This window comes from Argopecten irradians, chromosome 12 (genome assembly GCF_041381155.1).
Source record: "Argopecten irradians isolate NY chromosome 12, Ai_NY, whole genome shotgun sequence".
Lineage (NCBI taxonomy): Eukaryota > Metazoa > Mollusca > Bivalvia > Pectinida > Pectinidae > Argopecten > Argopecten irradians.
In genome coordinates, this window is record NC_091145.1 from 17975631 (window position 1) to 17990267 (window position 14637).

Here is a 14637-nt window from a genome sequence, read left to right on the forward strand (position 1 = left end):
CTACAGAGATATTCGTAGTTCTACAGAGATATTTGTAGTTCTACAAAAATATTCATAGTTCTACAGAAATATTCGTAGTTCTACACAGAAATAATAGTTTACAGAGATATTGTAGTTCTACAGAAATATTAGTTCGATAGAAATATCTATACTTCTACAGAAATATTCGTAGCTCGATAGCAATTATTGTAGTTCTACAAATTATTTATGGTTCTACAGAAACCCCAGAACCACAGGATTTATACTACATATATACTATGAGTATTTTATTTTATGCCGTATGCTGTGAATACGAGATATTGGTGATGATGTTACAATCGAAGATACAGGAGTGCCCGAGTGTAAATTGTGTTTTTCTTTCTTATTGGTGTCCTTGGTAAGGTTTGTGATTAATAGATTTGATCATTAGAATATTCTATTTCATATCTAGCCCATAAATGGTAATAGTAAGTGTTGAGCAGTGCAATAACGAGAATTAGATACACAAAAAAAAATGTTTTAAAAATAAAAATAAAAAAGAAAATTACACTACACAATTACGAAAGCAAAACAATCGAAATGAAAAGAGAGAAGAAAAAAATAAAACGATATCTGTCATGCAGATTTAGGTTCATTTCTGGAAAGGGTTAAAGCTCCAGTTTAGAATTAGGGTGGTGCGAAAGCCATCTCAAGGTTAGCAACTTGTTTTACAGCAATAATATTCTGTTTACGAATTAATACATTGCATATAATGATTTTGGTACCCTTTAGCTTGGTAAGCATGAGGAAATATACTCTTCTTTCAAAGACCAAACCAATAGAAAACAAAATGAATTATGTTCAAATAACGGTTTATTGTCACAGAAGTGATACAAAATGAATAAATAAATAACTTCATATATAAAACTGGTTTGTAAAGTGCATGTAAACAACGACTTTGTAATGAAAACGAAGAATATTTGTCATATAAAATATCAAGAAACACATATAAAGACATACAATGTTCCATATTAAACAAAACATCACATATCAATGTAATACGATCAATTAGGAAATTCGATGATGAATGAACATGAAAAACATATCCTTACACATGGAAAATTATCAAAAATCGATCTGTATTTAAATCACTCTCTAAAATGTTTGTAGTATAATCATGATGGCAGTTTCAGGATGGGAATTGTCTCTATTGCACAAAAAGTCACTCGCTTATTTTGTTATCCTTCAAAAATGTCTATAAAGCATCTCTTCACCATTCTGAAACAAAACTGTTTTTGAAACACTTCCTGTGTACAATTCCTGGTCCACATTCGTCGTACTCCTGTTTTGATACCCACATCTGTTGGAATGTGGACAGAGACCCAAGGATAGATCCACCGATCCACACGGAATACTTCCTCTCCGGAGGGGCGATGACCTTGACCTTCATGCTGTCAGGAACTATAGCATCCATTTCTTTCTTAAATCGGTCAGCGATACCTGTGAATGAAAAGAACAGTTAAGTTTCTAATACAGTCGATTACCAAAATAATTATTATCATCATAAGAATTGTAAATTACTTCATCGGTAAAGATTGCATGTCAGTTAAAACTGTTATCTCCATTGCCATAAGATATTCCGGATTATTTGAAAAGTTAAATGCTAAAATAGACAAAGAACTTTGACTATCCTTATGTGACAATGGGCCATTCTCACTTAATTGAATATGGCAAATTAAATAACAAAAATGAAATATCATGATTTTAAGAAAAATGAAGACAACCAATAATGTTTGAATAAAGTATAGTTTGATTATGAAGTGCAATATGACGTTATAACTCACCAGGAAACATGGTGGAACCCCCAGACAGGACCAGATTGCTGTACAAATCACGTCGGATGTCAATATCACACGACATTACAGAGTTGTGGACAAGTTCGTGGATTCCTGCCGACTCCATTCCTGTAATGTGAATTTTAATAGTATAAGTGATCTATCTTTCGGTTTGCAACTCGTCCTCCCATTGCTATATTAATTTTTATCACTTCGATTTGAGGATAAATTGGAGGAATAACAATAATAGTATTTACTATTACTTCCATTTAAACTTAAAAACAAACATCAAATAAAGCTGTCACACTAATATGTATTTACTATTGTTTTCAAAGGACTTGGTAGGTAACAATTCAATATTATTCTAAAACATCATTAAGGTAAAGTACATTGATTGATTAATTGTAAATTAAAAAATACATTAAAAATACATACCTATGAATGAAGGTTGGAACAAGCTTCTGGACACCGGAATCTCTCGTTGCCAATAGTAATGATATGCCCATCAGGAAGTTCATAACTTTTCTCTAATTTTGACGATTTTCCAGAAGCATCCATCTCTGCTTCAAAGTCAGGCGCTACATATGCCAACTGTTCTTTAATATCTCTGACAACTTCTAGTTCAGCTGGAGGTAAAAGGATTAACCAATAACAACATATTTCAATAAAAATATGATGAAAAGTTGATTTAGTTCTTACATAAAAAAGAAAAATGACGTCGTAGTTTGTAACGTCGCATATGATTGGCTAATGCAATGGTGTAATTATTTAAAGAAGTCTTTCAATAATTGGAGTTGTATATATTGAATAATAATGATAAACTTGAATAAATATTCACGGCTTTATACTTCATTAAACATGAATAATCCTAAATATTAATAGGCCTATTGAAGAACATTGAAGCATGATATGTATTTTTTGTCAAATAAACATAAACTATTTAAATACCTGATGATGTAAAGTTGTATCCTCTCTCGTGAAGGATCCTCTGGAGGTAGGCTGTGAGGTCACGACCTGCCAGGTCCACACGTTTGATGGCGTGAGGGAGGGCGTAACCCTCGTAGATAGGTACCACGTGGGACACACCGTCCCCGGCATCAAACACGATCCCCGTGGTTCGCCCGGAGGCGTACAGAGACAGGACAGCCTGTATCGCTACGTAGAAGGCTGGGGTGTTAAATGTCTCGAACATAATCTGTAAAAAGAGAAGATTGTTTGTTAGTTTTCAGGCAGGAATGAGAAAATAAGCATTGAAACATTATTGATTATTCGTTTGACATGTGTTGCATTATCAAGGAAATCAAAATTGGTAAAAGAATAAAAGAAAAACAATATTGTATCCTTAAGGCAATATTTTTAAAAGTAATCAATAATAGTTTTACTGTAAGAATTTAATATCAGAGAAAAAAGAAATTGAAATACAAATTTACCTGTATCATCTTTTCCCTGTTAGCCTTAGGATTAAGTGGTGCCTCTGTCAACATGACCGGATGTTCCTCGGGAGCCACACGGAGCTCGTTGTATAAGGTGTGGTGCCAGATCTTCTCCATGTCGTCCCAGTTGGTGACGATGCCATGTTCTAGGGGGTACCTCAGAGAGAGAATGCCTCTTTTGTTCTGAGCCTCGTCTCCAATATAACAATCTTTATCGCCCATTCCTGGCATGATCATCTATAAATGAAGACAGAAAGTCATGAATTATTTTTGTCCAATTTCATGGAGGTTTTTTTTCAAGAAAATTTCCATACATGGTCCATACACTCACACACTGATACTAAAATTGTTCTGTTCATTTTCTATTAAAGTGATTGAAGCAGATTAATATACATGCATATTATTAATTTTGTTTCATCAAAGTTTCAGTCTTTTGTATCAAGTTTTCTGCTGATGGTATTAACATTGCAAAATGAGGAACCTGTCTATTGAATGATCTACAGTAATACATACCTCATATTGTGGTTCGTACCCGTAATGGCGGGAAAGACTGCACGTGGGGCATCATCTCCTGCGAAATCCCGCCATTTACACATGCCACTTCCGTTGTCAATGACAACTGGTTGGATTTCATCCTCAAACATAGACATTTTCTGTTTCTAAAGTGCGTTGTCCTACTGTATTTGATAAGATCTGCAGAGAAAAAAGAAACCGTATTTTTTATTATACTGTATTAAGATGGTTTTCAATAAGATCGAAATGAGCAATATAAGAATGGAAATTATAATCACGATGTATATGGATGCTACCTTTTGGTACTTTGGTTGCCTCTTCAGGTCCTCTTGTGTGGCTCGGTTATGGAAGTTCTGTCTGTCTGTAAATTTTCTTGTCTTATATAGTATCTCACCCTCTGTTTCATACAGCTGTGACACATTCATATTCTGTCGATTTCCCATATTAGGTACTGACAGTGCTATGAGAACACAACATGGCCTTAATATCATCGACAGAAATAAACTAGAGCACGGACATCCATTTAGGGAAAAGTTACTAGATTATCTACAGCACACCTTCCATATAAGGCATTGCCTACTATAATCCATTCCATAATAGGAAAACGACTACTACTGCCGTTGTGTATACACCTGTGAAATTTTAAAACAGGTTGATGGTCTAAAAATAGACATTATAGATATGTACATAATGATTATCGTTGCTGGCTTGTATGTACATGTAGTAAGAAGTAATTCGTGTACTGCTTACAAAATTCGTTATAGATTTTGTTTTGGATTTGAGCTTAGTTTTATAAATATCATTACGGCATCATGAAGATGGGATGCAAGACAACGTCACAAGCTATGATAGAAACAAAACACCGCTATAGTCGGGCATAACTCGTGTTGATAATGGATGAGATACGTCTAGATTTGTAAATTACCCTTAAATCAACCACATAAATCAGCTATGAGTGAAAATGTCCGAGTATGAGGAGGCCGCCCCACCTGTTGTCATTGATAGTGATAGTGACAGATGTACAGTTGGTTCTGCTGGAGAGGATGCTCCTCGTACCGTATTCCCAACTGTTGTTGGACGAAACCAGCAAACCTGTTGTGTCGGAGACGATGCTCAGAACAAACACGATCTATTGCCTCTAATGTATCCTGTAGAACATGGCTTCATCACCAACTGGGACGACATGCAGAAGATCTGGCATTACACCTTCTACAACGAGCTCCGTGTGGCTCCCGAGGAACACCCGGCCATGTTGGCAGAAGCACCACTTAATCCTAAGTTTAACTGCGAAAAGATAATGCAGGTATGTATAATATTATGAGTATATTTTAACCACTTTGAAATATTATATACTTTCAATCTGTATCTTTACGACAAATTAATTGTATTACAAAATTAGAAATATGTAAAATTAGCGTCTATGTATTAATCGTACTTTGATTTTATTAATTATGAATTCACAGATTATAGTATCCTGGACGTACTACAGGGGTCGTCTTTGATGCCAGGGACGATGTGTCTTACGAGTTACCTATCTACGATGGTTACGCCCTCCCTCATGCCATCAAACGTGAAGACCTCGCAGGTCGTGAGCTCACGGCCTACCTCCAGAAGACCTCTGAGGATACATCTTTCCATCACTAGATAGACCCCAATCGGCTTTCGTAGACGTTTGTATATTAAATGTATCAAATAGGCAATTGTATGGAATTGTTATCATCATAGTTAAAAGCCCACGATTTTTCTTATGGATTGTATTTTTTTTTTAACTTTTTGAATCAATAGGAAGTATGGTTGTTGTGATAAAGGAAAATTGAGGAAAACTCCTGACATTTTTCCAGTTACAGGAATGGAGTCGGCAGGAATCCATGAATTTGTTTACAACTCTGTAATTTCATGTGATACCGACATTCAATCTAACATGTACAGCACTGTTGTCCTGTCTGGTGGTTGTACCATGTTTACTGGTGAGTTATAAAGTCACACTTCAATACACACAGATATATATATATAAATCACGGTTTTACTTTATAAGAAACGTTAATGTAAATTCAAGCAGACGAAATATTTACTTTAAATAAATTGAATAAAACAACGGTCGAATTCATATCGGTCTTAAATTATCGCCAAATATCCGTTATGGAGACCTAGATCTAGTCAAACCCCGAGAACATAATATATAAGTCATTATGCCAACTGATGTATCTATTAACATGGCGACACTAAAACAAATACAATGAGATGAAATAATTATGTGTAAAGCTATCCTAAAACTATTCGCAAAAGTGAACATTTCGTCAGATTGGATTTATTTACTTAACTTGTTTTGTATCGAAGTTAACGAAAATTGTCTTTTGCATATAGCTAGGCGGATGTTGAAGGAAATGGTGACTTTAGTACCAGACTGCAGGGAGGTTGGAATGAATGTCCCTCGGGGGGAGGAAATACTCAGTTGTAGATCGGCGGATCTGTTCTGGGATCCCTGTCCACATTCCAACAGATGTCAATCTCAAATTAAGAATATGAGGAGAACGGACCGAGAATTGTTCATATGAAATGTTTTTAAAACAAACTCTATCCGATAAATACCAAATGAATATTATCACATGAATAATTGCTAATTTCTATTGTTTAACAATAATTGTGTAATAAGGTTTGATTTATTTTGTCTTTATAATTTATTTGTTTCATGTAAATAGCTCAAGCATAGTTTATTTGTTTAATATACTAAATGGACGATATATTTTGTCTTTTGTAATTAACGTTATATTTATTGTGATTATATTTTTAAAACGTTGTAATACTTAAATAATTCATTTGTTTGTTTTAATATTTCCATTATCGAGGAATTAAATGTTTTGACAAGTGAAGTAATGTTATCTGTAAGGACAAATTATGTATGTGTTCTGTTTGCGACCACAAACAATAGGCTAGTAAATGTTGTTCACATTTATTTGAAAATAAATAAAGCGAAAATATTTCGTGTTTTATTAATTATGTGGCTATACGATAAAAATACGAGTAATAAATGAAATTCCTATAGTACTATGGTACACGCTTACTTGAATGAACCTGATAGTTATGGTGAATGGTATGATTAAGTTTACTGTGTGGCAAAAAAATGTTGGTTGATTTATTCTGTTGCGCTCTCTGGTGCTCAAAAATATTTCTATGTATAAAACAATTTCCTCAATGTATAACGGACATATTTCGTTGATTTTATGTTCATGGTTTGTATTATAACAGAATATTCGTAGTTCTAGAGAAATATTCGTAGTTCTACAGATATATTCGTAGTTCTACAGAGATATTTGTAGTTCTACAGAAATAGTTCGTAGTTCTACAGAGATATTTGTAGTTCTACAGAAAAGTTCGTAGTTCTACAGAGATATTTGTAGTTCTACAGAGATATTTGTAGTTCTACAAAAATATTCATAGTTCTACAGAAATATTCGTAGTTTTACAGAGATATTTGTAGTTCTACAGAAATATTCGTAGTTCGATAGAAATATCTATACTTCTACAGAAATATTCGTAGCTCGATAGCAATTATTGTAGTTCTACAAATTATTTATGGTTCTACAGAAACCCCAGAACCACAGGATTTATACTAAATATATACTATGAGTATTTTATTTTATGCCGCATGCTGTGAATACGAGATATTGGTGATAATGTTACAATCGAAGATACAAGAGTGCCCGAGTGTCAATTGTGTTTTTTCTTTCTTATTGGTGTCCTTGGTAAGGTTTGTGTTTAATATATTTGATCATTAAAATATTCTATTTCATATCTAGCCCATAAATGGTAATAGTAAGTGTTGAGCAGTGCAATAACGAGAATTAAATACACACAAAAAATGTTTTAAAAAAATAAATAAAAAAGAAAATTACACTACACAATTACGAAAGCAAAACAATCGAAATGAAAAAGAGAAGAAAAAAATAAAACGATATCTGTCATGCAGATTTAGGTTCATTTCTGGAAAGGGTTAAAGCTCCAGTTAGAATTAGGGTGGTGCGAAAGCCATCTCAAGGTTAGCAACTTGTTTTACAGCAATAATATTCTGTTACGAATTAATTCATTGCATAAATGATTTTGGTACCCTTTAGCTTGGTAAGCATGAGGAAATATACTCTTCTTTCAAAGACCAAACCAATAGAAAACAAAATGAATTATGTTCAAATAACGGTTTATTGTCAACAGAAGTGATACAAAATGAATAAATAAATAACTTCATATATAAACTGGTTTGTAACGTGCATGTAAACAACGACTTTGTAATGAAAACGAAGAATATTTGTCATATAAAATATCAAGAACACATATAAAGACATACAATGTTCCATATTAAACAAAACATCACATATCAATGTAATACGATCAATTAGGAAATTCGATGAATGAACATGAAAAACATATCCTTACACATGGAAAATTATCAAAAATCGATCTGTATTTAAATCACTCTCTAAAATGTTTGTAGTATAATCATGATGGCAGTTTCAGGATGGGAATTGTCTCTATTGCACAAAAAGTCACTCGCTTATTTTGTTATCCTTCAAAAATGTCTATAAAGCATCTCTTCACCATTCTGAAACAAAACTGTTTTTGAAACACTTCCTGTGTACAATTCCTGGTCCACATTCGTCGTACTCCTGTTTTGATACCCACATCTGTTGGAATGTGGACAGAGACCCAAGGATAGATCCACCGATCCACACGGAATACTTCCTCTCCGGAGGGGCGATGACCTTGACCTTCATGCTGTCAGGAATTATAGCATCCATTTCTTTCTTAAATCGGTCAGCGATACCTATGAATGAAAAGAACAATTAAGTTTCTAATACAGTCGATTACCAAAATAATTATTATCATCATAAGAATTGTAAATTACTTCATCGGTAAAGATTGCATGTCAGTTAAAACTGTTATCTCCATTGCCATAAGATATTCCGGATTATTTGAAAAGTTAAATGCTAAAATAGACAAAGAACTTTGACTATCCTTATGTGACAATGGGCCATTCTCACTTAATTGAATATGGCAAATTAAATAACAAAAATGAAATATCATGACTTTAAGAAAATTGAAGACAACCAATAATGTTTGAATAAAGTATAGTTTGATTATGAAGTGCAATATGACGTTATAACTCACCAGGAAACATGGTGGAACCCCCAGACAGGACCAGATTGCTGTACAAATCACGTCGGATGTCAATATCACACGACATTACAGAGTTGTGGACAAGTTCGTGGATTCCTGCCGACTCCATTCCTGTAATGGAAATTTTAATAGATAAGTGATCTATCTTTCGGTTTGCAACTCGTCCTCCCATTGCTATTATTTTTTATCACTTCGATTTGAGGATAAATTGGAGGAATAACAATAATAGTATTTACTGTTACTTCCATTTAAACTTAAAAACAAACATCAAATAAAGCTGTCACACTAATATGTATTTACTATTGTTTTCAAAGGACTTGGTAGGTAACAATTCAATATTATTCTAAAACATCATTAAGGTAAAGTACATTGATTGATTAATTGTAAATTAAAAATACATTAAAAATACATACCTATGAATGAAGGTTGGAACAACGCTTCTGGACACCGGAATCTCTCGTTGCCAATAGTAATGATATGCCCATCAGGAAGTTCATAACTTTTCTCTAATTTTGACGATTTTCCAGAAGCATCCATCTCTGCTTCAAAGTCAGGCGCTACATAAGCCAACTGTTCTTTAATATCTCTGACAACTTCTAGTTCAGCTGGAGGTAAAAGGATTAACCAATAACAACATATTTCAATAAAAATATGATGAAAAGTTGATTTAGTTCTTCAATAAAAAAGAAAAATGACGTCGTAGTTTGTAACGTCGCATATGATTGGCTAATGCAATGGTGTAATTATTTAAAGAAGTCTTTCAATAATTGGAGTTGTATATATTGAATAATAATGATAAACTTGAATAAATATTCACGGCTTTATACTTCATTAAACATGAATAATCCTAAATATTAATAGGCCTATTGAAGAACATTGAAGCATGATATGTATTTTTTGTCAAATAAACATAAACTATTTAAATACCTGATGATGTAAAGTTGTATCCTCTCTCGTGAAGGATCCTCTGGAGGTAGGCTGTGAGGTCACGACCTGCCAGGTCCACACGTTTGATGGCGTGAGGGAGGGCGTAACCCTCGTAGATAGGTACCACGTGGGACACACCGTCCCCGGCATCAAACACGATCCCCGTGGTTCGCCCGGAGGCGTACAGAGACAGGACAGCCTGTATCGCCACGTAGAAGGCTGGGGTGTTAAATGTCTCGAACATAATCTGTAAAAAGAGAAGATTGTTTGTTAGTTTTCAGGCAGGAATGAGAAAATAAGCATTGAAACATTATTGATTATTCGTTTGACATGTGTTGCATTATCAAGGAAATCAAAATTGGTAAAAGAATAAAAGAAAAACAATATTGTATCCTTAAGGCAATATTTTCAAAAGTAATCAATAATAGTTTTACTGTAAGAATTTAATATCAGAGAAAAAAGTAATTGAAATACAAATGTACCTGTATCATCTTTTCCCTGTTAGCCTTAGGATTAAGTGGTGCCTCTGTCAACATGACCGGACGTTCCTCGGGAGCCACACGGAGCTCGTTGTAGAAGGTGTGGTGCCAGATCTTCTCCATGTCGTCCCAGTTGGTAACGATGCCATGCTCTAGAGGGTACCTCAGAGAGAGAATTCCCCGTTTGTTCTGAGCCTCGTTACCAATATAACAATCTCTAACGCACATTTCCGGCATGATAACCTATAAATGATGACAAAAATTTGTGTATTTTTTTTCAATTTTATTTATATGATCCATACATAAGTATCACATTCACACACACTTATATTATAAAGACTATTTTTATTCTTTCTTCAATCACTATTTATATGATTGAAGCGGCAGAATGTACATGTATATTAATTTTGTTTCACAATAATTTCAGTCTTTTGTAATAAGTCTTCTTCTGATAGTGCCAACGTTAGAAATGGGATCTTTCTACAGGTTAAAAGTTATGCTCACCTCATATTGTGGACGTCCAGTAATGGCGGGAAATACTGCACGTGGGGCGTCATCTCCTACGAACCCCGCCTTACACATGCCACTTCCGTTGTCAATGACGACTGGTTGAATTTCATCCTCGAAAATGAACATTTTCTTTCTTCAGTGAGAAATAAGGGAAATTCTCACGAATTGTGCTGTACTATTATTTTTCAGTAAGAAAGAAATGAAAAAAATCAGGACAGAAATTATAATTACTGTTTATATGAATGTTTCCTTTTGGTACTTTGGTTGTTCTTCAGGTCCTCTTGTGTATCTCGGTTATGGATGTTCTGTCTGTCTATAAGTTATCGTGTCTTTATATATAGTATCTCACCGTCTTTTTCATACAGCTGTGACACATTCATTCGATTTCCATATAAGGTGTTACCTACTACAAACCTATAATAGGAAAACGACGACTACTGTCATGGTGTATACACCCGTGAAGATGAATGGTCTAAAAATAGACATTATTTATATGTACATAATTATTATCATTTTAGGCCTATATGTTACGTCCTAGAATGTAAATATGTACCGATATGCAGTAGTAATTCGTGTACTGATTACAAAAATCGTTATGGATTTGTTTGGGATTTAGTCTGAGTTATGAGATACAAGATAATGTCATAAATTGTGTATCTTCTCGACAATTGAATTGTATTACAAAATGATAAATATGTAAAATTAGCGTCTATGTGTTGGTTGTACGTTGATTTAATTTAAATTCACAGATCATGTTTGAGACATTTAACACACCCGCCTTCTACGTGGCGATACAGGCTGTCCTGTCTCTGTACGCCTCCGGACGTACCACACGTGGTACCTATCTACGAGGTGGACCTGGCAGGTCGTGACCTCAATGCCTATAGCTAGCTCCAAAGGATCCTCCACGAGAGAGGATACAACTTCACCAAGTAGGTTATACTATGAATTAATGTATTAAGCAAATATTTATTTTAAGAATAAATCATAACCATTTTATAGTTATTTATGACTATTTTCCCAAGAAAAAAAAAAGAAATATCCAAGCTTGTTCAATTGTCCACTTTATTTCCATTCTTTAATGTACTGCGTATCTTCAATGGTTCTTTCTCTGTTCAAGTCATTTGTCAATTCACATTAAGTTCCTAGACTTTAGTCTTCACTGACAAATCATGGTTATTGTTTCAACCATTCTATTTCATTATAGATGAGCTAGAAAAGGTTCGTAATATAAATGAGAAGTTGACCTATGTTGCTCCAGACTTCGATGCTGAGATGGATTCTGCCTCGAAATCGTCTAAAATAGAACGATCTTACACTCTCGCGGATGAATGAAGTGTTACAAGTTGCAACGAGAGAGGTTCAGATGTACAGAACCATTATTTCCGCTATCTCTTATTGGTGAATTTCAAATCTCTACTATGTTTCCTGTCTGGGGGTTCTACTATGTTTCCTTGTGAGTTATAACGCCTCGTTTCACTATACATTTTATAGAACTCACGGTGTTGCGTTATAAACAGCGTTAATGTTGATTGAAAAGTCAAACAGACGAAATAGTTACTTGAAGTCAATTGAATTAAACAACGGTATAATTCATATCGGTCTTAATTCATCCCCAAATATCTGTTATGGGGACCCAGATCTAGTCAAAGCTCGAGAATATAACATCCGACTCATAATGCCAACTAATGTTTCCATTGACATGGCGACACTAGAACAAATACAATGAAATGAAATAATTCTTTGTTAAGTTTTCAAATATCAGGAAACTACTCACAAAAGTACGTGTATAACGCCTTCTGTATCAATGTCGTGTAAAATGAACATAGCATTGTAAGGAAGTTTTAATACCAAATTCACGATAAACTTTTGCATTTTGTTAACAGGAATAGCTGAGCAGATGAAGAAGGAACTGATGACTTTAGTACCAGACAGCGTGAAGGTTAGAATGACTGTACCTCCGGAGAGGAAACATTTCGTGTGGATCGGTGGATCTAGCCTGGGGTGTCCATATTCCATCAGATGGCGATCTGGAAACATGAATATGTATGAAATGATTCTAAAACAAAATCTATCCGGTAAATATCAAATGAACACTATAATAGGGTTAAATTCTATTGTTTAACAATAATTGTGAAATGAGGCATGATTTATTTTGTCCTTATAATTTATTTGTTTTGTGTTCTTAATCGATGATATATTTGTCCTTTTTAATGAATGTTAAATTTATTGGTTGTTAGCTATCTATACTGTTTTTTGTTGGTAATAAACTATGTTTTAAATCACTGTCTACTTTACTTAGTTAATCCATTTTTTTGTTTTAATATTTCAATTATCGAGGATTGAAAGGTTTTGTTAACTCAAATAATGTTACTGTCTGTTAGCAGGACAAATGATGTATGTGGTCTGTTTGCGAACACAAACGATATGCATATACATGTTGTTCACATTTATTTGAAAGTAAATAAAAAGAAAATATCTCATGTTTTATTAATTAAGTGGCCAACCGATAAATATGATAATTCCTATAGTACTGTAATAATCGCTAACCTGAATGAACCTGTCGTTATGTTTAGCGACCGGAGTTTAGCCTATAGTATGACATCGAACGGTCGTTGATATATTCTGTCGTGTTATTGGGCTTTCAAACTAGATCATGGAAACAAATATATGTGATTGACCTATGGGATAGCGATTCCAATTACGCATTAGATATTTATCTCATAATGCGCTAGAGTGCGTTATGAAAATTGCGTGCAAATCTAGGCCATCTGGTAAGACCATTGATTCCATAAGAACATAGTCGATTGTAATAAACATATTACGAATTGGATCCAGAATTTCCTCAACAACCGATGTCAGAGAGTAAACATACCTTAAAAACACACCCAGTTATCAACGGCATTTCACAGGGTAGAGTATTCAGGTCATACTCTTTGTTGTGAATATTAATGATTTACCCGAAGTGTCAGACTCAAAGTCCCCATTATTTGCAGACGATTTGAAACTTAACAGAGAAATTAAAAGTCATATTGATGTAGAAATTTTACAAAATGATCCCAATAGACTAAAAAATAGTCGTATAAATGGTTATTAAAATTTCATCCAAATAAATGTCAACTTCTTACAGTAAAACCAAAGGGAAAAACGGAAAGAAAATACTACATGAATGGAGTAGATAGTCAAATACATTGGAAGAAGGATATCGGTCTAATGGTAGATGCCAACTTAAACTTTACGGCACATATCCAACTGGGAGTAGACAACGCCAATAGTATTTAAGGTCTTATCAGGAGAACCTTTACATACTTGGACGAACAAATGTTTAAACTATTATTCAAGTCCCTCGTCAGTTCCAATTTAGAATATGCATCGAGTGTATGGAGCCATATATCAAGTGAAGGACATTTAATTAGTCTAGAATGTTCAACGGAGAGCAATGAAGCTGACACCAGGGTTCAACGACCTTAGCTTTCATCGGTATAAGGGTTTCATGGTTAGTTACTTGTTTTACAACAATAATATTCTTTTACAAATACATAAATTGCCCGAATAATATTTCATACCATTAAGTAAGGTAAGCATAGAGAAATAATTACACTACTAATACTTAGAATACCAAACCAATAGAAAACTAGAGGCGTTATGTTCAAATAACAGTTTATTGTCAACAAGGTGAAACAAAGTAAAAAATGAATAAATATATCAAAACGTCTGTAAAGTACATGTAAACAACGAACTTGTAATGCAAATGAAATATATATATATATATTAGCACTTAAATATAAATATATATATTAAAACGTCTGTGAA

At 33.9% G+C, this 14637-nt stretch overlaps 1 protein-coding gene and 1 pseudogene across 1 annotated transcript; one reads left to right on the forward strand and one right to left on the reverse strand.

Annotated features, from left to right (window-relative positions):
* Positions 1-1071: 1071 nt before the first annotated feature.
* Positions 1072-11112, reverse strand: LOC138304764 (uncharacterized). The gene is given in 15 exon segments (XM_069245022.1): positions 1072-1458; positions 1803-1922; positions 2229-2252; positions 2255-2419; positions 2742-2988; positions 3224-3463; positions 3736-3861; positions 4960-4968; positions 5812-5853; positions 8341-8555; positions 8900-9019; positions 9322-9513; positions 9836-10082; positions 10318-10557; positions 10819-11112. Coding segments are annotated over 15 exon segments (2349 nt in total). The 5' UTR covers positions 10951-11112; the 3' UTR covers positions 1072-1228.
* LOC138304759 (actin-11-like) lies at positions 4217-12963 on the forward strand (annotated as a pseudogene).
* Positions 12964-14637: the final 1674 nt, after the last annotated feature.